The 27,653-nt window shown below is 43.4% G+C and overlaps 2 protein-coding genes across 10 annotated transcripts in view; one reads left to right on the forward strand and one right to left on the reverse strand.

The window, feature by feature from the left end:
- The window catches only part of LOC124005823 (serine/threonine-protein kinase DCLK1-like), a 31,760-nt gene extending 20,664 nt beyond the window's left edge, over positions 1-11,096 (forward strand). The window contains exons 7-18 of one of the 3 annotated variants that reach the window (XM_046315400.1): positions 3,552-3,639; positions 4,159-4,337; positions 4,740-4,859; positions 5,108-5,254; positions 5,639-5,772; positions 5,859-5,936; positions 6,962-7,058; positions 7,142-7,222; positions 7,382-7,495; positions 7,952-10,105; positions 10,156-10,310; positions 10,376-10,407. In XM_046315400.1, coding sequence (XP_046171356.1) covers positions 3,552-3,639; positions 4,159-4,337; positions 4,740-4,859; positions 5,108-5,254; positions 5,639-5,772; positions 5,859-5,936; positions 6,962-7,058; positions 7,142-7,222; positions 7,382-7,495; positions 7,952-8,203 — 1,290 coding nt within the window. In that variant the 3' untranslated portion in view covers positions 8,204-10,105; positions 10,156-10,310; positions 10,376-10,407. Of the gene's footprint in view, positions 1-3,551; positions 3,640-4,158; positions 4,338-4,739; positions 4,860-5,107; positions 5,255-5,638; positions 5,773-5,858; positions 5,937-6,961; positions 7,059-7,141; positions 7,223-7,381; positions 7,496-7,951; positions 10,106-10,155; positions 10,311-10,375; positions 10,408-10,979 lie in introns of those variants that run through there. The other 2 variants (XM_046315402.1, XM_046315401.1) reach the window with 2 other exon arrangements.
- A 3,410-nt stretch (positions 11,097-14,506) lies between these two features.
- LOC124005234 (neurobeachin-like) overlaps positions 14,507-27,653 on the reverse strand; it is a 418,832-nt gene continuing 405,685 nt past the window's right edge. For all 7 annotated transcript variants that reach the window (XM_046314300.1, XM_046314299.1, XM_046314297.1 and 4 more), the window contains 4 exons: positions 23,635-23,736; positions 22,307-22,503; positions 18,125-18,276; positions 14,507-17,507 (listed from right to left, as the gene is read on the reverse strand). In XM_046314300.1, the coding sequence (XP_046170256.1) occupies positions 17,417-17,507; positions 18,125-18,276; positions 22,307-22,503; positions 23,635-23,736 (542 nt within the window). In that variant the 3' untranslated portion in view covers positions 14,507-17,416. The remainder of the gene's footprint in view (positions 17,508-18,124; positions 18,277-22,306; positions 22,504-23,634; positions 23,737-27,653) is intronic.

Raw genomic sequence — 27,653 nt, forward strand, 5'->3', positions numbered from 1 at the left:
TCGTCAAGATAGACAAAAACAAAGATGTTCAGCATGTCTCTCAGAACATCATTAACTAATGCCTGAAAAACAGCTGGCGCATTGGCGAGACCAAACGGCAGAACCCGGTACTCAAAATGCCCTAACGGAGTGTTAAACGCCGTTTTCCACTCGTCCCCCTCTCTGATGCGCACGAGATGGTAAGCGTTACGAAGGTCCAACTTAGTAAAGCACCTGGCTCCCTGCAGAATCTCGAAGGCTGATGACATAAGGGGAAGCGGATAACGATTCTTAACCGTTATGTCATTCAGCCCTCGATAATCCACGCAGGGGCGCAGAGTACCGTCCTTCTTCTTAACAAAAAGAACCCCGCCCCGGCCGGAGAGGAAGAAGGCACTATGGTACCGGCGTCAAGAGACACAGATAAATAATCCTCGAGAGCCTTACGTTCGGGAGCCGACAGAGAGTATAGTCTACCCCGAGGAGGAGTGGTCCCCGGAAGGAGATCAATACTACAATCATACGACCGGTGAGGAGGAAGGGAGTTGGCTCGGGACCGACTGAAGACCGTGCGCAGATCATGATATTCCTCCGGCACTCCTGTCAAATTGCCAGGTTCCTCCTGAGAAGTGGGGACAGAAGAAATGGGAGGGATGGCAGACATTAAGCACTTCACATGACAAGATACGTTCCAGGATAGGATAGAATTACAAGACCAATTAATAGAAGGATTATGACATACTAGCCAGGGATGACCCAAAACAACAGGTGTGAAAGGTGAACGAAAAATCAAAAAAGAAATAGTCTCACTGTGGTTACCAGATACTGTGAGAGTTAAAGGTAGTGTCTCAAATCTGATACTGGGAAGATGACTACCATCTAAGGCAAACATGGGCGTAGGCTTGTCTAACTGTCTGAAAGGAATGTTATGTTTCCAAACCCATGCTTCGTCCATGAAACAACCCTCAGCCCCAGAGTCAATCAAGGCACTGCATGTAGCACCCGAACCGGTCCAGCGTAGATGGACCGACATAGTAGTACAAGATCTAGATGAAGAGACCTGAGTAGTAGCGCTCACCAGTAGCCCTCCGCTTACTGATGGGCTCTGGCCTCTTACTGGACAAGAATTAACAAAATGTCCATCAAATCCGCAATAGAGGCACAGGCGGTTGGTGATCCTCCGTTCCCTCTCCTTAGTCGAGATGCGAATCCCTCCCAGCTGCATGGGCTCAGTCTCAGAGCCAGAGGAGGGAGATGGTTGCGATGCGGAGCAGGGAAACACCGTTGATGCGAGCTCTCTTCCACGAGCCTGGTGACGAAGATCTACCCGTCGTTCTATGCGGATGGCGAGAGCAATCAAAGAGTCCACACTGGAAGGAACCTCCCGAGAGAGAATCTCATCTTTGACCACTGTGTGGAGTCCCTCCAGAAAACGAGCGAGCAGCGCCGGCTCGTTCCAGTCACTAGAGGCAGCAAGAGTACGAAACTCTATAGAGTAATCCGTTATGGATCGATCACCTTGGCATAGGGAAGCCAGGACCCTAGAAGCCTCCCCACCAAAAACTGAACGGTCAAAAACCCGAATCATCTCCTCTTTAAAGTTCTGGTAATTGTTAGAACAATCAGCCCTTGCCTCCCAGATAGCTGTGCCCCACTCTCGGGCCCGGCCAGTAAGGAGTGAAATGACGTAAGCAACCCGAGCTCTCTCTCTAGAGTATGTGTTGGGTTGGAGAGAGAACACAATCTCACACTGGGTGAGAAAGGAGCGGCACTCAGTGGGCTGCCCGGAGTAGCAAGGTGGGTTATTAACCCTAGGTTCTGGAGGCTCGGCAGGCCAGGAAGTAACAGGTGGCACGAGACGAAGACTCTGGAACTGTCCAGAGAGGTCGGAAACCTGAGCGGCCAGGCTCTCCACGGCATGGCGAGCAGCAGACAATTCCTGCTCGTGTCTGCCGAGCATGGCTCCTTGGATCTCGACGGCAGTGTTACGAGCGTCTGTAGTCGCTGGGTCCATTCCTCGGTCGGATCCTTCTGTCATGCAGGTGAATGAGGACCCAAAAGCGACTTGGCGAAAACAGAGTATTTAATCCAGTAATAAACTTTACAAAACAAAAAGCATAATACTACTCGTAAAGACGAGAACAGACTGGAGACTTGATCGAGAACTGCAGGTTGCCTCGGGAAGGCACTTGAACCTAGCAGACTCAGACACCTGCTCACCACGCAGCATCTGAGGGAAACACGACACGACAGGGCAAAACATAGACACAGCACGGTGAATTATAGATGAGGATCCGACAGGGCAGGTACGGGAAACAAGGAGAGAAATAGGGACTCTAATCAGGGAAAAGGATCGGGAACAGGTGTGGGAAGACTAAATGATGATTAGGGGAATAGGAACAGCTGGGAGCAGGAACGGAACGATAGAGAGAAGAGAGAGCGAGAGAGTGAGAGAGGGAGGGGGAGAGAGAGGGATAGAAAGAGGGAAAGAACCTAATAAGACCAGCAGAGGGAAACGAATAGAATGGGAAGCACAGGGACAAGACATGATAATTAATGACAAAACATGACAATGTCAAGCAAAGAGGCACTGAGTTTGAAGGTAGGCCTTGAAATACATCCACAGGTACAACTCCAATTGACTCAGATTATGTAAATTAGCCTATCCGAAGCTTCTAAAGCCATGCCATCATTTTCTGTAATTTTTCAAGCTGTTTAAAGGCACAGTCAACTTAGTGTATGTAAACTTATGACCCACTGGAATTGTGATACAATGAATTATAAGTGAAATAATCTGTCTGTAAACAATTGTTGGAGAAATTACTTGTGTCATGCACAAAGTAGATGTCCTAACCGAGTGGTTGAAAAAAAGGTTTTATTGACTCCAACCTAAGTGTATGTAAACATCCTTTATAGAGAGCCCCCTATATGTAGTCCCATATAGATAGTCCTCTATAGATAGTCCCATATAGATAGTCCCCTATATATAGTCCCCTATAGATTGCCAAATCAAATCAAATCAAATTAAATGTATTTATATAGCCCTACGTACATCAGCTGATATCTCAAAGTGCTGTACAGAAACCCAGCCTAAAACCCCAACAGCAAGCAATGCAGGTATAGAAGCACGGTGGCTAGGAAAAACTCCCTAGAAAGGCCAAAACCTAGGAAGAAACCTAGAGAGGAACCAGGCTTCTGGCTGTGCCGGGTGGAGATTATAACAGAACATGGCCAAGATGTTCAAATGTTCATAAATGGTCCAATAATAATAAGGCAGAACAGTTGAAACTGGAGCAGCAGCACGGCCAGGTGGACTGGGGACACCAAGGAGTCATCATGTCAGGTAGTCCTGAGACATGGTCCTAGGGCATGGTCCTTGTCCCCTGTAGACAGTCCCCTATAGATAGTCCCTTATAGAGAGTCCCCTATATATAATACTCCATTGATAGTCCCGTATTGATAGTCCCCTATAGATAGTCCCCTATAGATAGTCCCCCAGAGATAGTCTATAGATGCCCAAACTGTCAACATCCATGTGTTCAAAAAGCATTTATGATCTCTCCCTCTCTCAGGGGTCCCAACACAGTGGCTCGTCCCTGTCTCTAGCCTCCACCAAGGTGTGTAGCTCCATGGATGAGGGAGACGGAGCAGGTAGTGAAGGTAGGAGAGAGGAGAGAGGAGAGAGGATATACTGTATACATGTTTAAGGACAGTCTTCCCATTGAGCATGCTCCAGAAGGCATTGGCAGTCTTCCCATTGAGCATGTGCTAGAAGGCATTGGCAGTGTCCCAAATTGCATCCTATTCCCCTTATAGTGCACTGCTTTTGACCAGTGCAGAAAAAAGTCAGTAAACAAAGTAAGTAAAAGTAGTGCACTGTATAGGCGGTATGGTGCCTATGGGACTGAGATGTAGTCCTAGATTCAATCCATAATGCCGAAGATCAGCACTATAGCGCAACTGACAATTAAAGGCAATGTTCCCACGTTCACGGAAACTGCATTTACGGTAGACGCTGCATTTGTCGGCTCAATTGGAAATTACCTTTAAATGTAAATTGCGCTATAGCACTGATCTTCCTCGATACAGATTTATTTAACCATTATTAGTCTGGGGACTGTGGAGTGGAGAGTGCAGTAGCAGACATGACCGAACTCTCCTGTTTGCCTGGTTTGATAGCGGAGCTGAACCTGCTGAGTGATGAATGTCCCTCCATCCCTCCGTCCATCGCTGAGAGGTACAAGGTGGGGAGGACTTTAGGTGACGGTACCTTTGCTGTGGTTAAAGAATGTGTGGAGAGATGTACCGGCAGAGAATACGCCCTGAAGATCATCAACAAAGGCAAATGTAGGGGAAAGGTGAGAACTACTCCTATATCAGCCCGGTTATAACGAAAGCTACAGAGTAGTAAGGAATCGCAGAGCTCTCTTTTTTTGTGGGTGTATCTTCGGAACACATGACATTCGCTAATGCCTATCAAGCAGGAAAGCGAGCTAGTGAGACCCTACCTCTTCCGAATGGTTATCGAGGGGTCGCGCCACTGTCAATTTGCATAAACATGGGACTTGCTCAGCTCATAGTAGCAGACCGTTAAGTCGCTGAATATTTCCTTGTGTATCCTCCACCCAATGAAAATGACTGCATGGTCTCCAGTAATTTGATAGTAGTAGTATTGTTATATTATTATTACCTGTACTACAGTACTATTAAGAATACTATTAATAACTGTAACCTGACCATTCCTTGTTGTTATTCCCCAGGAACACATGATCCAGAACGAGGTGTCCATCCTCCGTCGTGTCAAACACCCCAACATCGTTCTGCTGATCGAGGAAATGGACACCTACAGTGAGCTTTACCTGGTCATGGAGCTGGTCAAGGTGAGTTTGAGGAGAGCGAGAAGAACAGTAGATTTTGGAGACAGGTTTAGTGAGGGATACAGAGAGGAAAGGGCACAGACAGTGGGCTGAGTGGTCCCGAGCTTAGACCCTGGCAAGCTGCTCAAGACGAGCTGTACCTGGCCATGCGTTTCATAGATTACACCCTGCTATGAATAGAGTCATGCAGGTCAGTTCTGTTCATTCCAACGCTGCGTGTTATGAGGTGTAATGTGTGTATTGGTCCACAGGGGGGTGACCTGTTTGATGCCATCACTTCCTCTAGTAAATACACAGAGAGAGATGCTAGTGGGATGCTGTATAACCTGGCCAGTGCCATCAAGTACCTGCACAGCCTCAACATCGTGCACAGAGACATCAAACCTGAGAACCTGCTGGTGAGAGAGTGTGTGTGTGTGTGTGTGTGTGTGTGTGTGTGTGTGTGTGTGTGTGTGTGTGTGTGTGTGTGTGTGTGTGTGTGTGTGTGTGTGTGTGTGTGTGTGTGTGTGTGTGTGTGTGTGTGTGTGTGTGTGTGTGTGTGTGTGTGTGTGTGTGTGTGTACATTATGTTTTTGTGTGTTTGTTTATTTATGTTTATATCTAGCCGGGATTCAATGCAAGGTGTGTTAAAGTGCGGCACACCATACAATGCACCTTTTAAACGCATGACGTTCCGGGAGATCGCATTCAGGGAAGCTCAGTCGACTCAACCATAGATGACCTTTAAAAGTCTGTAACGCGCCCTCCATTGAATCCCGGCCTATGCTTCACTGTATGTCCCAGGTGTATGAGCATCAGGATGGTAGTAAGTCTCTGAAGTTGGGAGACTTTGGCTTGGCTAGCCTGGTGGATGGACTCCTCTACCTGGTCTGTGGCACCCCCACCTATGTAGCACCTGAGATCATCGCTGAGACAGGGTACGTGTATATGTAACAGGTGTGTGTTGTCCTCTGACAGGTGTGTGCATTGTCATCTAACAGGTGTGTGTGTTGTCCTCTGACAGGTACGGGCTGAAGGTCGATATCTGGGCAGCTGGAGTAATCACATACATCCTGCTGTGTGGCTTCCCTCCCTTCAGTGGGTCAGTACTCCTCTATGATACCTAGCTAGACAATACCATTATAACCCTTCAGTGGGTCAGTACTGCTCTATGATACCTAGCTAGACAATACCATTATAACCCTTCAGTGGGTCAGTACTCCTCTATGATACCTAGCTAGACAATACCATTATAACCCTTCAGTGGGTCAGTACTGCTCTATGATATCTAGCTAGACAATACCATTATAACCCTTCAGTCGGTCAGTACTGCTCTATGATACCTAGCTAGACAATACCATTATAACCCTTCAGTGGGTCAGTACTGCTCTATGATATCTAGCTAGACAATACCATTATAACCCTTCAGTGGGTCAGTACTGCTCTATGATACCTAGCTAGACAATACCATTATAACCCTTCAGTGGGTCAGTACTGCTCTATGATACCTAGCTAGACAATACCATTATAACCCTTCAGTCGGTCAGTACTGCTCTATGATATCTAGCTAGACAATACCATTATAACCCTTCAGTGGGTCAGTACTGCTCTATGATACCTAGCTAGACAATACCATTATAACCCTTCAGTGGGTCAGTACTGCTCTATGATACCTAGCTAGACAATACCATTATAACCCTTCAGTGGGTCAGTACTGCTCTATGATACCTAGCTAGACAATACCATTATAACCCTTCAGTGGGTCAGTACTGCTCTATGATACCTAGCTAGACAATACCATTATAACCCTTCAGTGGGTCAGTACTGCTCTATGATACCTAGCTAGACAATACCATTATAACCCTTTAGTGGGTCAGATCTCCTCTATGTCTGATTTGTCATAGGCCGGGATTCAATCCCAGACATGCTCTAACTCAGCGCACTAGACAACCGACAATAAGCTGTTTAAAGGCATTTTCCCATAAGTTTGCAGAGATCGCATTCATAGTAAAAGCTTCTGATGTCGGCGGAAGTTTTAGTGTGCTGCTCATAGTATTTTAGTATACCCAGATAGAAAATCACATTATAATACTGATGATAATTACTTACTTTCATGTGTTTGTCCAGGAACAGTGAGGACCAGGAGATTTTGTTGGACCAGATTCTAACGGGACAACTAGACTTCCCTTCCCCGTCCTGGGACAACGTGTCTGTCACTGCTAAGGTTGGTCTATGGTTCTATCCCTGCACTTATTGACACATGTTTGTAAAAAAATAAATACAAATAAGCAAGTTGATTTATTGTAGGAGCTGATTACTGGGATGCTGCAGGTGAAGGTGGAACAGAGATACACAGCTCTGCAGGTTCTGGATCACCCCTGGGTCAATGTGAGTACCTAAAACATACCTCATAGAACATACATATGGTAGGTCTACTGTGTGTATGTGTGTCTGCGTGTGTGTGTGTCTGCGTGCGTGTCTGCATGCGTGCGTGCTTGTGTGTGTGTTCCTTGACCAGCTCTATCAGAGGTTCTGTCTGTGTTCCAGGATGATGGGCGATTAGTGAACGACCAGCAGCTCTCTGTGGCTGGGAAGATTAAGAAACACTTCAACACGGGTCCTAAAGCCTGCAGCACCACTGCTGGAGTGTCTGTTATCACAGTAGGGACACACACACCATCACACCACACTGTTATTATCACAGTAAGGATCCCCCTTAGTCATTCTTACTCAAGGCTGTGTAGGTGTTTAGGACTGTTCAGAATGTGTACAGCCCAAAACATTAGGTTCTTCACATGTAACCCTGACATCTAATGCATGTCCTTCTCTCTCTCTCTCTCTCTGCCTCTTTCTCCCCTTCTCTGCCTCTCTCTGCCTCTATCCCTCCTCTCTCGCTCCTGTCTCTGATTCTCTCTATTTGCCCTTCACTCCCCCTGTCTCTCTGCCTCTCTCTCTTTGTCCTCTTTATCCCCCCTTCTCTCTCCCCGTCTCTCTGCCTCTCTCCCTCCTCGCTCTCTTCTTCTCTCTCTGAATCTCTTTATTTGCCCTTCTATCCCCGTCTCTGCCTCTCTGTCTTTGTCCTCTTTCTCCCTCCTCTCTCTCCCCTCTCCCTCTCAGACCACCCCTCTTGATAAGGAGCGGCAGGATTTCAGACTAAGACACCAGCAGGATGTGAGATTGAAGCCCCGCCCCTGCCCCCAACCAACCGGCTTCCCCACCAGTGCCAGCCAAAGCTCTGCCCACAGCTCCAATAACCCTGCCCTCTCTCCCGCTGACTTTACCTCAGAGTCAGAAGATTACTCCCCCAGCCCCTCCCCCACCTCTCCTAGCTCCGCTGATACCGTCCGCTCCCCCACCTCTCCCTTCTAGACCCCGAAGGAAGAGAGAGGGGAGAGGAGGATGGAGGGAGAACGAGGAAGGATAGGGGGTGCGTGTCCCTGTACTAACACTAGCCCATGTCCCTGTATTCACGAACGACACTGACAAGATGCCTGCCAATTACTTAAACATTAAACATTTTCCATTCCGGCTACAGTGTCAGTTTACCAAAAGATACACTGGGGTCAGAGCCATGCATAGGGGTCAGTTAGGGTGGGGTTAGGGTTAAAGGTTAGAGGTTAGGGTCAAGGATAAAGGTGTATTCTGGATGGGTTCTGCTCTGGCCCTGAGAGGTTACTAAGGCTGAGAATCTGTATCTGCTTATCTTTTTAAGACACCACACAGGCATACAAGAGTTAAGCCTTATTTCAGCAAATGCTGAATAATGATCCACTGAGGTCCCCTGGTGTTGGGAGGTGAGTACTGCAGGCCAACCAACCTGCTAACAGGACAGCTTAAACTGCAACACAACTAACCTACAGATCAAAATCTTCCATTTAACTTGACGGGACCTCATACGCCCTAAATAGGGCATCTTGAGTATTTATGTGATTACACATACATTTTGAAAATAATAATGATAATAATAATGACGTTGGGTCCTTGAAAAGTGCTGTATAAACAAAATGCCGCGTATTATTATTCACTTTGACAATGTATGCATCAAGTCAGGTATCTATTTGTGTGAAGTTATATTGCACTCAATTCATTACAACTTGTACAGTTCATTCTGTAGAAAAACACTTCCATGTCAATAAGACATGCTGTATGATGTAACGTGAAGATATAATCTACGTGTGTCTGGAAGGACATGTGACTACGGTCATGTCCACTCCAGGCCACTTTCATTTATCCAACTGTCTAGTGTTCAGCTATTCTCCAGTTCTTGGTGCTGTTGTAGACATAATATACTACACACTTTACAGAGGACCAGAGAGGGGCGCTGGAAGCTCTCCAGGCATTCTGCGATACCATATCTATTGGTTGATTGATTGTGTTTTTGTCCATGACTGTTATGCCAGTGTGCCAGTTCATGTACAGTCGTCATTTAATGGACTACGAAAAAGGTTGTGTATTTGGTAGAGTATTAACAGACATTTTCATGGCTTTTTACTTTTGTACATAATTAGCCTTGTTTCAGTTAATATGTTAATATGTTGATAGTGAAATAATTACCTATTTAAAGTACGATTATTGGCCTGAACACAATGGACCATGTGCAATTAGGTTCTGGATCTCTCACCAATATTAGACAGCACAGACTTTTTCAAGCTATTGTTAACTATAAACAATCCATACATTGTGAATGTATGTCAGAACAGAGGTGCTATGGCAGCGTCTTTCAGTGCTGCCTGAGTTTTCAGCTTGCTGTGTGTGAGCCAGGGGTTGGAACCGGTTCAGTGAACACAACTGAAAACCGGAAAATAATGTAGTTCAAAACAAGATGCCCAGCACTTCAAGCCTCCTCCTCCGCCCTCTCTTCCCACCCACAACATTTTAGTCACATCTCACTCCCTATAATTGTCTGTCCAATGCATGTAAACAACTACAGCTTGCCCACTCCATAGCAAGCTACTATATCCGCACTGATTGGTAAAGTAATTTAATGTTGAGTTCAATGTTTTTTTAGAAACTATGATTGCAGAGGTTTAAAAAGGAACAGAAAGGAACAATATAAACTGCTACTAATTTGGGGAATCAATCCGGTTCAGAACTTTATTTTGCTGGTCAGAACAATGGAACTGAACAAAAAAAATGTTTTTGTTAAAAACGATGCGATTGGAAAATACTTTTGCTTCCAACCCCTGGTGTAAGCACAGTGAGTTGGCAGGTCTAGAGAGAGAAGCACAGTGAGTTGGCAGGTCTAGAGAGAGAAGCACAGTGAGTTGGCAGGTCTGATGAGTGAGTTGGCAGGTGAAGATATAAGCACAGTGAGTTGGCAGGTCTAGAGAGAGAAGCACAGTGAGTTGGCAGGTCTAGAGAGAGAAGCACAGTGAGTTGGCAGGTCTAGAGAGAGAAGCACAGTGAGTTGGCAGGTCTAGAGAGAGAAGCACAGTGAGTTGGCAGGTCTAGAGAGAGAAGCACAGTGAGTTGGCAGGTCTAGAGCCAGTGTGAAGCACAGTGAGTTGGCAGGTCTTTAGATGAAGCACAGTGAGTTGGCAGGTCTAGAGAGAGAAGCACAGTGAGTTGGCAGGTCTATGAGAGAGAGAAGCACAGTGAGTTGGCAGGTCTGAGAGAGAAGCACAGTGAGTTGGCAGGTCTACCAATAGAGAAGCACAGTGAGTTGGCAGGTCTAGAAGACAAGCACAGTGAGTTGGCAGGTCAGAAGCACAGTGAGTTGGCAGGTCTAGGAGAAGCACAGTGAGTTGGCAGGTCTAGAGAGAGAAGCACAGTGAGTTGGCAGGTCTAGAGAGAGAAGCACAGTGAGTTGGCAGGTCAAAAGAGAGAAGCACAGTGAGTTGGCAGGTCTAGACAACAAGCACAGTGAGTTATAAGGTCTAGAAGAGAGAGAGAACACAGTGAGTTGGCAGGTCTAGCAAGCTACTATAGAGACTGATTGAGAAAGAAGCAAGTGAGTTGGCAAGGTCTAGAGAAACAGTGAGTTGGAGGTCTAAAAGAGAGAGAAAGCACAGTGAGTTGGCAGGTCTAATTTGGAGAAGCACAGTGAGTTGGCAGGTCTAGAACAATGGAACTGAAGCAAAAAACAGTGAGTTGGCAGGTCTGGAAACAGTGAGTTGGCTTCCAAGAGAAGCACAGTGAGTTGGAGGTCTAGAGAGAGAAGCACAGTGAGTTGGCAGGTCTAGAGAGAGAAGCACAGTGAGTTGGCAGGTCTAGAGAGAGAAGCACAGTGAGTTGGCAGGTCTAGAGAGAGAAGCACAGTGAGTTGGCAGGTCTAGAGAGAGAAGCACAGTGAGTTGGCAGGTCTAGAGAGAGAAGCACAGTGAGTTGGCAGGTCTAGAGAGAGAAGCACAGTGAGAAGCACAGTGAGTTGGCAGGTCTAGAGAGAGAAGCACAGTGAGTTGGCAGGTCTAGAGAGAGAAGCACAGTGAGTTGGCAGGTCTAGAGAGAGAAGCACAGTGAGTTGGCAGGTCTAGAGAGAGAAGCACAGTGAGTTGGCAGGAGAGAGAAGCACAGTGAGTTGGCAGGTCTAGAGAGAGAAGCACAGTGAGTTGGCAGGTCTAGAGAGAGAAGAGTGAGTTGGCAGGTCTAGAGAGAGAAGCACAGTGAGTTGGCAGGTCTAGAGAGAGAAGCACAGTGAGTTGGCAGGTCTAGAGAGAGAAGCACAGTGAGTTGGCAGGTCTAGAGAGAGAGAGAGAAGCACAGTGAGTTGGCAGGTCTAGAGAGAGAGAGAGAGAGAGAGAGAGAGAGAGAAGCACAGTGAGTTGGCAGGTCTAGAGAGAGAGAGAGAGAGAGAGAAGCACAGTGAGTTGGCAGGTCTAGAGAGAGAGAGTGAAGCACAGTGAGTTGGCAGGTCTAGAGAGAGAGAGAGAGAGAGAAGCACAGTGAGTTGGCAGGTCTAGAGAGAGAGAGAGAGAGAGAGAGAGGCACAGTGAGTTGGCAGGTCTAGAGAGAGAGAGTGAAGCACAGTGAGTTGGCAGGTCTAGAGAGAGAGAGAGAGAGAGAGAGAAGCACAGTGAGTTGGCAGGTCTAGATAGAGAAGCACAGTGAGTTGGCAGGTCTAGAGAGAGAGAGAAGCACAGTGAGTTGGCAGGTCTAGAGAGAGAGAGAGAAGCACAGTGAGTTGGCAGGTATAGAGAGAGAGAAGCACAGTGAGTTGGCAGGTCTAGAAAGAGAAGCACAGTGAGTTGGCAGGTCTAGAAAGAGAGAAGCACAGTGAGTTGGCAGGTCTAGAAAGAGAAGCACAGTGAGTTGGCAGGTCTAGAGAGAGAAGCACAGTGACTTGGCAGGTATAGAGAGAGAGAGAGAGAGAGAGAGAGAGAGAGAGAGAAAGAAGCACAGTGAGTTGGCAGGTCTAGAGAGAGAGAAGGACAGTGAGTTGGCAGGTCTAGAGAGAGAGAAGCACAGTGAGTTGGCAGGTCTAGAAAGAGAAGCACAGTGAGTTGGCAGGTCTAGAGAGAGAGAGAGAGAGAGAGAGAAAGAAGCACAGTGAGTTGGCAGGTCTAGAGAGAGAAGCACAGTGAGTTGGCAGGTCTAGAGAGAGAGAAGCACAGTGAGTCGGCAAGTCTCGAGAGAGAGAGAGAGAGAGAGAGAGAGAGAGAGAGAGAGAGAGAGAGAGAGAGAGAGAGAGAGAGAGAGAGAGAGAGAGAGAGAGAGAGAGAGAGAGAGAGAGAGAGAGAGAGAGAGAGAGAGAGAGAAGCACAGTGAGTTGGCAGGTCTAGAAGGAGAGAGAGAAGAACAGTGAGTTGACAGGTCTAGGGAGAGAAGAACAGTAATTCAGACAGGTCTAGAGAGAGAAGCACAGTAATTCAGACAGGTCTAGAGAGAGAAGAACAGTAATTCAGACAGGTCTAGAGAGAGAAGCACAGTAATTCAGACAGGTCTAGAGAGAGAAGCACAGTGAGTTGGCAGGTCTAGAGAGAGAGAGAGAAGAACAGTGAGTTGACAGGTCTAGGGAGAGAAGAACAGTGAGTTGGCAGGTCTAGAGAGAGAAGAACAGTAAGTTGGCAGGTCTAGAGAGAGAGAGAGAAGAACAGTGAGTTGACAGGTCTAGGGAGAGAAGAACAGTGAGTTGGCAGGTCTAGAGAGAGAAGAACAGTGAGTTGGCAGGTCTAGAGAGAGAAGAACAGTAAGTTGGCAGGTCTAGAGAGAGAAGAACAGTAATTCAGACAGGTCTAGAGAGAGAAGAACAGTAAGTTGGCAGGTCTAGAGAGAGAGAGAGAAGAACAGTGAGTTGACAGGTCTAGGGAGAGAAGAACAGTGAGTTGACAGGTTTAGGGAGAGAAGAACAGTAATTCAGACAGGTCTAGAGAGAGAAACACAGTAATTCAGACAGGTCTAGGGAGAGAAGAACAGTAATTCAGACAGGTCTAGGGAGAGAAGAACAGTAATTCAGACAGGTCTAGAGAGAGAAGCACAGTAATTCAGACAGGTCTAGAGAGAGAAGAACAGTAATTCAGACAGGTCTAGAGAGAGAAACACAGTAATTCAGACAGGTCTAGGGAGAGAAGAACAGTAATTCAGACAGGTCTAGAGAGAGAAACACAGTAATTCAGACAGGTCTAGAGAGAGAAGCACAGTAATTCAGACAGGTCTAGAGAGCGAAGAACAGTAATTCAGACAGGTCTAGGGAGAGAAGAACAGTAATTCAGACAGGTCTAGGGAGAGAAGCACAGTAATTCAGACAGGTCTAGGGAGAGAAGAACAGTAATTCAGACAGTTCTAGAGAGAGAAACAGTAATTCAGACAGGTCTAGGGAGAGAAGAACAGTAATTCAGACAGGTCTAGAGAGAGAAGCAAAACGCACAAGAGAAGCATGAGATGATTGATGTGTGGAACACTTGTTTGTCCTCTAGGACAGACAAACAACTATGTTAGTACCGAGTTTTAATCATAGAAACAGAGGAAGTGAAGTGTATCTATCTGCTGAATGTAATTGTCCAAATTTCTGTTGTGAGAGAATGAAAAAGTACAGATTGAAATTATGTTGCTATGCAAAATATGTATTGATACCCAATGATATGTAAGAATTAGTGACTACATGTGAAGCCAATTTGATCGGGATTCATCACCAGTAGCACATCTTTTTTCCTGATGATGGTAGTGAATGGTCATTGTTCCTGTATAGCAACCCTTTAACAGTGGTCATCACCAAGCCAAACCTGTGAATAAACCACTTCCTCAATCTGAGAGCCTGGTCATTGTACTGCGTCCGTCCAGGGGGACTACAGTCGGACAATCTGGGATTTACAAACAGCAGCCACAGACGCAGCAATAACAACATCCAGCCAGTAGATGGCAGTATAGGATAATCTGTACCAGATCTAGAAGGTAGTAATAAGACAACAAACACATGCATTTTGAGTTTCCACTATTGAGATACCTTTTAAGTGCATGGGGTTATATTCCATTTTTTGTTGTTTAAGATATGAGTAATATACATATAGATATTCTATTGGGGTGGTAGGTAGCCCAGGGGTTAGCGCGTTGGACTAGTAACCGGAAGGTTGCAAGATTGAATCCCTGAGCTGACAAGGTCGTTCTGCCCCTGAACAAGGCAGTTAACCCACTATTCCTAACTGACTTGCCTGGTTATAAGTCTATATGTCAGAATATTCGAAAAACAAACTACTAGTTTTGTTCAAACTGCAATTAACATTTGAGAATTCAGTCGCATAAGAGCTTGCTTTATTTATTGTTATTATAAACACAACAAAAAGGAAAACAATAAAAAATGTTACTGTTCATCAATCTTTATATATTGTCATAAGTTAATGTATAACAGCTCCAAACAAACACAAGGTAAATGCCTCAGACATTGCAATCTACACAAAAAAACAACATGTAAATACAAATAACTTGTAAAATCATGATATACTTAAATCTATACTTAAATCAACAAAAATACAGATCAACAAAATATTTTACAAAAAAATCCAAATGTGTTTTTTAAAGCAACAATGTCAACACAAATAAAATGCATTTATTTAGCAAAATTATCCAAAATCCTCCTTACACAAAGATTTAAGTCAAATATTCAAAATAAACCCAGTATGTCAAATTCATATTGATGGGTATTATGAACCAAAGCAGTAAAGTCAGATAGATATTACAGCCACTGTAGCTCTCTGCATGCGGTGTCCCTGGTTTAGCTCGGCTGCTGTCTGTACCATTACAACGGAAACCCAAACTCTTTGCATATTGTGATTCGTTTTTTTCCTTTTCATCTTACTGTCAACTCACACTTGTGGCATATTTTACATTGTTGCACTGAAACAAACTTATAATGTTTTCTGTTTATTCAAAATAGTTAAGAATCATTTTGGGATGACGATAGCCTGTTCTTGGTCAGGTTAGCTACATGCCTCTCACTTAGCCTGGCTGTTTGTGCTAACATTCCACTCCTTTCCATTACTTGCAATGCCAAACATCATGTCACGTTTGGCATTTAACACAGAGTACAATGAGTGGAATGTTAGTACCAAACAGGTCTGGATTGCAGGCTTTAACAAACTCATGGTATTGCTAGTGATCATCAAGTGTTTCTACAAATGTCTTCCTTATCAATCTATTATCTGGAAATACAAACAATGATGACTAAAGAATTCCGTGCTAAATCTGACTAGCCTGTGGTAATGATTTTAAAAGTATATAAAAGTCATTTTAAACCCTTGCTTTTGTTGAAATATAAATAAAATAGTTACAGAACAAGAAATGGTACAGAAATCATTACAAGGTTCGTTACTTCCTGCTGATAATGTGAGACGTGATTAAGAAACAAATTACAATGGACACATTTTGCACGATAAGTATAGTTCTGAAACTGCCCGTACAGACATCTAAACACATTATCACATGAACATAGAACAATTTGTCATTTTTGACAAGTACATTGATAGACTACTGTTTTCCATGATGGGAGACAAACTATCAGCTATTATTACTAACCAACTAAATCTCTGTCCCAAATGGCACGCTAATCCCTTTATAGTGCAAGCCTTTTGACCAGAGCCATATGGGTCCTGATCAAATGTTGTGCACTAGAAATGGAATAGGGTACCATTTGGGAAGCAAACTAAGATTTGATGTGAGAGAGTCATGTCACGGTTTGGAACAGAGAATTATGGTTCAACTGTCAAAATGGAGACTAAATGGAGACTAAATGGAGACTCAATGGAGACTAAATGGAGTCTTGTTCTTTTCAAATCTTTTCTGGAAATAAACTCCTTACATCATCCTTATATACAGCAGTTTTTACTTTTTTTCCTAGAAAAGTGTCCCAAGTTTGATATGTATTTGACATACAAATGTTGTATAAATGTTATTAACTGTAGGTTTGTTTATTTGTATTTTTCACAGTTTTAAATATGACCAGTTGAATAAAATCGTACATTCGTTATTTTTGAATCAGTTTTGAAACTGTCACTGTAGCGCTATGACTGAGCTCTTCTTCTAAGCTCTTCAATTTAAGAGTTTCTTCTGATATGACTTATATTTGAAACTGTCTGTTTCTAGGCATTATGATATACGGTGGGGTACGAAATGATTGACACCCTTGATAAAGATTAGCAATATTTACTGGTATAAAATAAAAATGTCAAATACTGAGCTATATTGTATGATAAAAAAATATGTATTTTATTTTATACTAATACAATTGCTCAGAGAAAAGGATTTTGTTTAACAAGTAATATATACTTGTTTTTTTTCCTGGAAACTTTTGAAGTTTACCAATAACTAACAGAATTTTGGTATCTTTTAAGGATTTTATGTAATCTATCAGAAGACATCTACTTCAGATTGTCACAGAAGGTCAAAGATCATAACCCCAAGACATGCGTACCTCCCCTGTTATTGGTAATGGTATGATCTTTGACCCTCTGTAACTTTCATCATTATTCACGATTCATTCAGAATGATCTGTAATCATGGTGATCTGTAACCACATTAATTACGAAGAGTTTAGAAACATATTCTATTCTTATTTACATTAAGTGAATCCAAAATGACAGAATATATTATTTACCATTCATTTCTATTGGGCACAAAATAATCTGAAACACATCCTAAACAAACTGCAAATGTATCCAACAAGTTTGTAGTCACAAGGTTGACGTAATCATTAAGGGCTAGGAACATGGGACCAAATACTAAACTTTTGACTACTGAATTTATAAGAATATTTAGGGATGTCAATCATTTTGAACCCTACCTTTTTGAGAAAAAAATGTTTACTTGTTAAACAAAATATCTTTCTCTAAGCAATTGTATTAGTATAAAATAATATAATTTTCAATTTTTTGGGCGCATATCATATAGCTCAGTATTTGAATGATTTATTTTATACAGTCATTATTCAGACCCCACTGTATTACTAACCTGGTTAACAGCTTATGGTTAGTTTGTTAGTTAGTTAACCTGTATGGTTAGTTAACACTTAAACATGTAGTTAGTTAACCCTAGTTAACTTGTATAGGTAGTTAACAGCGGTTAACCTGTATAGTTGGTCAACAGTAGTTAACAGTAGTGTCCAGGTGTCCTCCAAACCAGCAGCCATGTTGTACTGCCTCTCTGTCTCTGTAACCCTCAGTATCTGTTCTGGTGCTCGTAGTGCCACCGGTTGAAGTCGATGTTGAACGCCACAATGCTGCCGGATGCCATGCCAGTGATGAGAGTCCTGGGAGGGGACACACACAATACAGTCTATACATACACAATCTACCTCTATATATGACCCGTTAATAATTATATTAGCTCATTGTCATTTATTAGTTATTTCCCAAACATGAATCTACTTTACTAACATCAAACAATAGGTGTGTGTGTTTGCATGTGTGAGTGAGTGTGTGTGTGTGTGGATGTATGTGTGTGTGTGTGAGGAAAGTGACGCTTGTGTGTATTGCTCCAAGGCAAGTGCGCTTTCAGGACCTTTCACTTCAATTTCTATGTCTCTATGGCAACTGGTTCTATTTAAAGAAAACAAAGCTCACTGAACTGCGAACGTTCCATTCCCCCAAATGTACCCTGACAAGCATGAAACACACAGGCCCTTTCAGTGTTCTACAGCCTACATACTGCTCTACACACACACACACACACACACACACACACACACACACACACACACACACACACACACACACACACACACACACACACACACACACACACACACACACACACACACACACACACACACACACACACACACACACACACACACACACACACACACACACACACCATTGATCCTGTATTAGAGGAAACCAGACTAGGAAGACTAACAGGACTAACCTCTGGTCGTGAGAGAGGTCCATGGCACGGACACCAGCATCACAGCCTGGGTAGATGTAGAGCTGTTTGAAGTCACAGGCCTGCCACACCTCCACCACCCCGTTGTCTCCTCCTGTCACCAGGTTCTGACCGTCACTACTCAGCATAATGGCCTAGGGAGCACATCATAATAATACATTACATTCAAATAAATAAATAATCATAGTAATAATCATAACATCTACATCAAATGACAGCCTAGGCCCTATGTAGTACACTACTTTAGACGTTTAGACCCTAGTCACTATGTAGTAAACTACTTTAGACGTTTAGACCCTAGGCCCTATGTAGTACACTACTTTAGACGTTTAGACCCTAGGCCCTATGTAGTACACTACTTTAGACGTTTAGACCCTAGGCCCTATGTAGTACACTACTTTAGACGTTTAGACCCTAGTCACTATGTAGTACACTACTTTAGACGTTTAGACCCTAGTCACTATGTAGTACACTACTTTAGACGTTTAGACCCTAGGCCCTATGTAGTAAACTACTTTAGACGTTTAGACCCTAGTCACTATGTAGTACACTACTTTAGACGTTTAGACCCTAGTCACTATGTAGTACACTACTTTAGACGTTTAGACCCTAGGCCCTATGTAGTAAACTACTTTAGACGTTTAGAACCTAGTCACCTTGTAGTACACTACTTTAGACGTTTAGACCCTAGTCACTATGTAGTAAACTACTTTAGACGTTTAGACCCTAGTCACTATGTAGTAAACTACTTTAGACGTTTAGACCCTAGTCACTATGTAGTAAACTACTTTAGACGTTTAGACCCTAGCCCCTATGTAGTACACTACTTTAGACGTTTAGACCCTAGTCACTATGTAGTACACTACTTTAGACGTTTAGACCCTAGTCACTATGTAGTACACTACTTTAGACGTTTAGACCCTAGTCACTATGTAGTACACTACTTTAGACGTTTAGACCCTAGTCACCATGTAGTACACTACTTTAGACGTTTAGACCCTAGTCACTATGTAGTACACTACTTTAGACGTTTAGACCCTAGTCACTATGTAGTACACTACTTTAGACGTTTAGACCCGTCACTATGTAGTACACTACTTTAGACGTTTAGACCCTAGTCACCATGTAGTAAACTACTTTAGACGTTTAGACCCTAGTCACTATGTAGTACACTACTTTAGACGTTTAGACCCTAGGCCCTATGTAGTAAACTACTTTAGACGTTTAGAACCTAGTCACCTTGTAGTACACTACTTTAGACGTTTAGACCCTAGTCACTATGTAGTAAACTACTTTAGACGTTTAGACCCTAGTCACTATGTAGTAAACTACTTTAGACGTTTAGACCCTAGTCACTATGTAGTAAACTACTTTAGACGTTTAGACCCTAGCCCCTATGTAGTACACTACTTTAGACGTTTAGACCCTAGTCACTATGTAGTACACTACTTTAGACGTTTAGACCCTAGTCACCATGTAGTAAACTACTTTAGACGTTTAGACCCTAGGCCCTATGTAGTACACTACTTTAGACGTTTAGACCCTAGTCACTATGTAGTACACTACTTTAGACGTTTAGACCCTAGTCACTATGTAGTACACTACTTTAGACGTTTAGACCCTAGTCACTATGTAGTACACTACTTTAGACGTTTAGATCCTAGTCACTATTTACGTTTAGATCCTAGTCACTATGTAGTACACTACTTTAGACCCGAGTCACTATGTAGTAAACTACTTTAGACGTTTAGACCCTAGTCACTATGTAGTACACTACTTTAGACGTTTAGACCCTAGGCCCTGTGGGTTCTGTAGCTCAGTTGGTAGAGCATGGCGCTTGTAACGCCAGGGTAGTGGGTTTGATCCCCGGGACCACCCATACATAGAATGTATGCACACATGATTGTAAGTCGCTTTGGATAAAAGCGTCTGCTAAATGGCATATATTATTATTATATATTATAGTAAACTACTTTAGACGTTTAGACCCTAGTCGCTATGTAGTACACTACTTTAGACGTTTAGACCCTAGGCCTTATGTAGTAAACTACTTTAGACGTTTAGATCCTAGTCACTATGTAGTACACTACTTTAGACCCGAGTCACTATGTAGTAAACTACTTTAGACGTTTAGACCCTAGTCACTATGTAGTACACTACTTTAGACGTTTAGACCCTAGGCCCTATGTAGTAAACTACTTTAGACGTTTAGACCTGAGTCACTATGTAGTACACTACTTTAGACGTTTAGACCCTAGTCACTATGTAGTACACTACTTTAGACGTTTAGACCCTAGTCACTATGTAGTACACTACTTTAGACGTTTAGACCCTAGTCACCATGTAGTAAACTACTTTAGACGTTTAGACCCTAGGCCCTATGTAGTAAACTACTTTAGACGTTTAGACCCTAGTCGCTATGTAGTACACTACTTTAGACGTTTAGACCCTAGGCCTTATGTAGTAAACTACTTTAGACGTTTAGATCCTAGTCACTATGTAGTACACTACTTTAGACCCGAGTCACTATGTAGTAAACTACTTTAGACGTTTAGACCCTAGTCACTATGTAGTACACTACTTTAGACGTTTAGACCCTAGGCCCTATGTAGTAAACTACTTTAGACGTTTAGACCCTAGTCGCTATGTAGTACACTACTTTAGACGTTTAGACACTAGGCCTTATGTAGTAAACTACTTTAGACGTTTAGATCCTAGTCACTATGTAGTACACTACTTTAGACCCGAGTCACTATGTAGTAAACTACTTTAGACGTTTAGACCCTAGTCACTATGTAGTACACTACTTTAGACGTTTAGACCCTAGGCCCTATGTAGTAAACTACTTTAGACGTTTAGACCCGAGTCACTATGTAGTACACTACTTTAGACGTTTAGACCCGAGTCACTATGTAGTACACTACTTTAGACGTTTAGACCCTAGGCCCTATGTAGTAAACTACTTTAGACGTTTAGTCCCTAGTCACTATGTAGTACACTACTTTAGACGTTTAGACCCTAGGCCCTATGTAGTACACTACTTTAGACGTTTAGACCCTAGTCACTATGTAGTACACTAGGTTTGAATATTGCTGTTCAACACTGATTCCCAAACAAATTGACTGAGCTTGAGCAATAAAAAAATAAAAACAATATATATAGAAAAATATTGCCCTATATGCAAAGTTGGTAGAATCTTATTCAAAATTATTCACAACTATAATGGCTGGCAAAGGTGCTTCCACCATGGGGTGTGAAGACATATGCAATCAAGATACTTTAATAATATATATGTTCTATAATTCTCTTTCACTTTGAAAATGTGGAGTAGGTTCTGGAGATCAGTAGACCCCCCCCACTGAATCCCATTTTTGAAATGTCATTTAAGACTGTAACATGTGAAGACTGTGCAAGGCGTGTGTAGACTCTCACTAGGCACATACTGTATCTGTGGTCTTACCCGTGTTGACTCTCACTAGGCACATACTGTATCTGTGGTCTTACCCGTGTTGACTCTCACTAGGCACATATTGTATCTGTGGTATTACCCGTGTTGACTCTCACTAGGCACATACTGTATCTGTGGTCTTACCCGTGTTGACTCTCACTAGGCACATACTGTATCTGTGGTCTTACCCGTGTTGACTCTCACTAGGCACATACTGTATCTGTGGTCTTACCCGTGTTGACTCTCACTAGGCACATATTGTATCTGTGGTATTACCCGTGTTGACTCTCACTAGGCACATACTGTATCTGTGGTCTTACCCGTGTTGACTCTCACTAGGCACATACTGTATCTGTGGTCTTACCCGTGTTGACTCTCACTAGGCACATATTGTATCTGTGGTATTACCCGTGTTGACTCTCACTAGGCACATACTGTATCTGTGGTCTTACCCGTGTTGACTCTCACTAGGCACATACTGTATCTGTGGTCTTACCCGTGTTGACTCTCACTAGGCACATACTGTATCTGTGGTCTTACCCGTGTTGACTCTCACTAGGCACATACTGTATCTGTGGTCTTACCCGTGTTGACTCTCACTAGGCACATACTGTATCTGTGGTCTTACCCGTGTTGACTCTCACTAGGCACATACTGTATCTGTGGTCTTACCCGTGTTGACTCTCACTAGGCACGTACTGTATCTGTGGTCTTACCCGTGTTGAGTCGTTGACCTCCATCTGAGCCAGTAATTTTCCGTTGATGCTGAAGTTACAGAAACGTCCTCTCTCGTAGCAGATGATACAGTGGCCCTCGCTGGACACAGATATGAGGCGGGGACACATGCAGTTATCTGGGCCCTCCAGGGCTCGCAGCAGGTCCCCTGTTATAGTGTGGACCAGACACGGACCCTCTGGAGGGGGAGCATGATAGAGTTACACACGAACGGATGCATAAACACATGCACACACACTATTCAAGAAGGTTACTCAACGTTCCACACATAACTAAGATATCTATGTACTGTGGTATTACAGTCCTATCAGCCAACTCACATACCTTAACTAACCATTACCATCACCTTATCAGAGCCATGTACCACAGCTAATAGCTATGACTATATCCATTGCGATCCTAGCTGAAAAGAGAGTCTGTTCTCAGAGCCAGCTGGTGACAAAAACGCCCAGGAAGCTTATTTCCCAGTTCTGGTTCGCATCTTTGACAGTTCTGCATAGTTATGTTTTTTAAATACTGTGACTTCGTTTTTATAGTACTTCTTTTCTATAGTGCCTTGGGTGCGAGAAAAGCACTTTATATACAAGATGAATTATTATTATTAGATGGAGATTATACTGTAGTACTCTACTTTGGACCATTGGTGGAAAAAAGTACCCAATTGTCATACTTGAGTAAAAGTAAAGATACCTTAATAGAAAATGTAAAAGTGAAAGGCACCCAGTAAAATACTACTTGAGTAAAAGTCTAAAAGTATTTGGCTTTAAATATACTTAAGTATCAAAAGTAAATGTAATTTGAAAAATATACTTAAGTAAAAGTACAAGCATAAATCATTTCAAATTGCTTATATTAAGCAAACCAGGCGGCACAATTTTCTTGTTTTTTAAATCGCCAGAGGCACACTACAACGCGCAGACATAATTTCCGAACGAAGCATTTGTGTTTCGTGAGTCCTCCAGATCAGAGGCAGTAGGGATGACCAGGGATGTTCCCTTGATAAATACATGAATTGGACCATTTTCCTGTCCTGCTAATCATTCAAAATGTACTTTTGAGTGTCAGGGAAAATGTATGGAGTAAAAAAGACATTATTTTCTTCAGGAATGTAGTGAAGTAAAAGTAAAAGTAGTAAAACATATGAATAGTAAAGTAAAGTACAGACACCCCCCAAAAAATGCTTAAGTAGTACTTTAAAGTATTTTTTACTTAAGTACTTTACACCACTACTTTGGACCAGAGCCCTTGGGCCCTGGTCAAAAGAAGTGCCCTACACAGGGAACAGAGAACTCCAGCTGTCTCTGCTGACCTTTGGCTCCACTGATGACTAGTCCCAGCTCAGCACACACAGAGACACACACCACCTCATGGTCATGGCCAGTCAGCACAGCTCGCGGTGCCGGGTAGTCACCTGGAACACAACAGTTGGGTTTTATTAATAACAACACACAACTGCTTGAGATTGTTGCAACAGAGTGCACTTGACTGGAGGATGGACTTATAAGGAGCAACTGAAAGTAATGTAATGAACTAAGAACTGACTGAGCATATGTGTTGTTATGTTGATAAATAACTGACCACAATCATGGTGAGAGTGACTCCCACCCAGCTGCTGCCAGCGAGGTCCTGGTTAATTGTCATTTAAATATTGTGACGACAGATCACCCTCTTCCCCAACTCCCCTCCCCTCACACTGTCCCATGATTGATGACGACTAGGGGAGAGGTTAAAGAGGGGGGGTCCTGGACACCTGGAGTCTTTCCCCTTCTCATCCCCCTCTCCTCTCCTCCCCTCTACTCCCTTTCACCCCTCTCTCCTCTCACCCGCTCATTCCTCTCCTCTCCCCCTCTCTCCTCTCATCCCTCTCTCCTCTTACCCCCTCTTTCCTCTCCTCTCCCCCCCTCTCTCCTCTCATCCCCCTCTCCTCTCCAGTCCCTTAGAGAGTAGGACCAGAGCAGACATGACAGTCCTAGGACAGCGGTGAGGTGGCTGATGGGACATGTGTCAAAGAAAGGCTCCAGAGAGACCACGGACTCATCCAGCTCACCTGCCCTACAAAAGATTCAATCAGCCAGCACTGAGCCCGCCCCCCTTCCCCCAACCCCCCTTAGCCAGCCAGCCGACACAACCACCCCACCCCTACCTCCCCCACACGGCCTCACATTTCAGTGGTATGGGCCGAGCTGGGCCTGAGAGGCGGAGGGGGAGTGAGCTGGAAGTTATTTTAATGATCAGGGGCCTCATTTAAATATGTACATTCCTCCCTAAATTCTGGCAGATGTGGAGATTCTGGGATTTGTTTGTGCAACTAATTATTGTGATTTATCAAACTGCCACAAAATATATGCATGTTTTCATTTCTAAATCAGAGCTATACTATATTTGTGAGCTCTCGAACGTGTCACCACTACTCTGCGTTAGACAGTGCCTGTTTACTAACCACCGGTCCGGGCAACCCTTCATTACGCACACCTGGACCTTACCACTTCCCTGATTACTCCCCCTATTTATACTGTAGCACTCAGTTGTTATTTCCCATCAGGCGTTATTGTCTCTGCTTCCATGTTCAGACGCATTCCTTGTTTTTGTATCGTTATGGGTTCGATTACATTAAACTCCCCAACTGCACCTGCTTCCTGACTCCCTGCGTCTACATTACAGTGTGTTACAACCCCACCTGGTAAATGACCTCCATTCACCTTTTTTAAGCAAAATAAACGCCCTCATTTGCTGTATGATTTGGATACGTTGATTTGGATATGTCATGACTCATGACAGTTTCTGAAGAAAGCGCAATGGCAAATACGACATTTATGTAGAGGTGTGGGCAGAATGTTTTCTCTTATTCAGTTACTTTAAACAAAAACTAAAAAATGCATCCCGCCTATAGCGCCTGCCAAACACTGGCAGTGCATTCTACACGTTTGATTTATTCAGTATAAAAGTAAATGCTGTAGCACACTTCATAGGTGAAAAACATTGTACAATACTTTGTTTATCAATAGACGTTTGTGTTTCTGTCTCCTGCCTTGGTATAGGCTCTGAATTTAAATAGACTATGATATTGCGCTCCTATCGCAAAGCAGTACTGTACCCTACCCCTACTGTTACATTTGAATACCGGTCTATTTACTTTCAATCATATTTGGCTATTGAATAAGCAATGGATAAATGGTAGCCTAATATTTGTTGTGTAGCGGAAATAAACCAGTCATGTCAGAAATGGAGATAAATGTCCCGTGGTATGATTATGATTTAGGCCTATACAGTTCATTTGGAAAGTATTCAGCCCCCTTGACTTTTTATATATTTTGTTACGTTACAGCCATAATCTAAAATGGATTCGTTTTTCCCCCTGCATCAACCTACACACAAAACCCCATTATGACAAAGCCTAGATTTTGTTTGCATAAGTATAAAATAAATATCACATTTACAGAAGTATTCAGAACCTTTACTCAGTACTTTGTTGAAGCACCTTTGGCAGCGATTACAGCCTTGAGTCTTCTTGGGGATGACTCTACAAACTTGGCACACCTGTATTTATTTGGGGAGTTTCTCCCTTTCTTCTCTGCAGATCCTCTCAAGCTCTGTCAGGTTGGATGGGGAGCATGAGAGGATCTATCTACAGCTATTTTCAGGTCTCTCCAGAGATGTTTGATTCTGTTCATGTCCGGGCTTTGGCTGGGCCACTCAAGGACATTCAGAGACTTGTCCATGAAGCCACTCCTGTGTTGTCTTGGCCGTGTGCTTAGGGTCGCTGTCCTGTTGGGAAGGTGCATCTTCGCCCAAGTCGGAGGTCCTGAGCGCTCCGGTGCAGGTTTTCATCAAGGATCTCTCTGTACTTTGCTCTGTTCATCTTTCCCTCGATCCTGACTTGTCTCCCAGTCCCTATCGCTGAAAAACACCCCCATAACATGATGCTGCCACCACCATGCTTCACCGTTGGGATGTTGCTAGGTTTCCTCCAGACGTGACGATTGTCATTCAGGCCAAAGAGTTCAATCTTGGTTTCATCAGAGCAGAGAATCTTGTTTCTCATGGTCTGAGAGTCTTTTGGTGCCTTTTGGCAAACCCCAAGTGGGCTGTTATCTGTCTTTTACTGAGGAGTGGCTTCCATCTGGACACTCTACCATAGAGGCCTGATTGGTGGAGTGCTGCAGAGATGGTTGTCCTTCTGGAAGGTTCTCCCATCTCCACAGAGGAACTCTGGAGCTCTGTCAGAGTGACCATTGGGTTCTTGGTGACCTCCCTGACCAAGGTCCTTCTCCTCCGATTGCTCAGTTTGGCCGGGCGGTCAGCTCTAGGAAGAGTCTTGGTTGTTCCAAACTTCTTTCAATTAAGAATGATGGAGGCCACTGTGTTCTTGGGGACCTTCAATGCTGCAGACATTTTTTGGTATCCTTCCCCAGATCTGTGCCTCGACAAAATCCTGTCTCGGAGCTCTACGGACAATTCCTTTACCCTCATGGCTTGGTTTTTGCTCTGCAATGCACTGTCAACGGTGGGACCTTATGTAGACAGGTGGATGCTTTTCCAAATCATGTCCAATCAATTGAATTTAACACAGGTGGACTCCAATCAAGTTGTATAAACATCTCAAGGATGATCAATGGAAACAGGATGCACCTGAGCTCAATTTCGAGTTTCTTTAAGGGTCTGAATACTTATGTAAATAAGGTATCTGTTTTAAATTTTTAAAACATTGCATAAATACCTGTTTTCACTTCGTCATTGTGGGGTATTATGTGTATTGAGAATTTTAACGTAACAAAATGTAGAAAATGTCAAGGGGTCTGAATACCTTCCGAATGCACCGTATAATTAAAGTAAAATAAACACATTAGTCTACATGCTGCTCTGTGATCTCCTTACCAATGGGAAATGCATTTGTTATAATTAGGCCTATGTTTTTATTAGCCTACCATTATAACAATTCCTCTGCATCAAACACCTCAATTTCCCTCAAAATAACAATATTTGCTTGCAATACAGTTAACCACTAGATGTTATGCATGCTCATGGTCTGAGATTTGCGTGGAAACGCAAACTTTCCCATCACGTTCAACATTTATAAATCGCAACCTTCACAGGAAAACTGGTGCACGCAAGGTTTGGTCTTTTGTGTGCGCATACACTTTTTGATAAATGAGGCCCCAGGTTTAAGGACAGATGCAGGCCGATGTAGTTGCAACACTAGAGGGCACTGTTCTCTCCCTGCTGCGGTTTACAACATCAACATTGTCCAATATAATACTCTCCTAACTTTTCATTTCTAGAGCCTCTAGGGCGCTGTGCACTGAAGTCTGACAAAACGTATTAACTTTC

The sequence above is a fragment of the Oncorhynchus gorbuscha genome, linkage group LG19 (genome assembly GCF_021184085.1).
Source record: "Oncorhynchus gorbuscha isolate QuinsamMale2020 ecotype Even-year linkage group LG19, OgorEven_v1.0, whole genome shotgun sequence".
Lineage (NCBI taxonomy): Eukaryota > Metazoa > Chordata > Actinopteri > Salmoniformes > Salmonidae > Oncorhynchus > Oncorhynchus gorbuscha.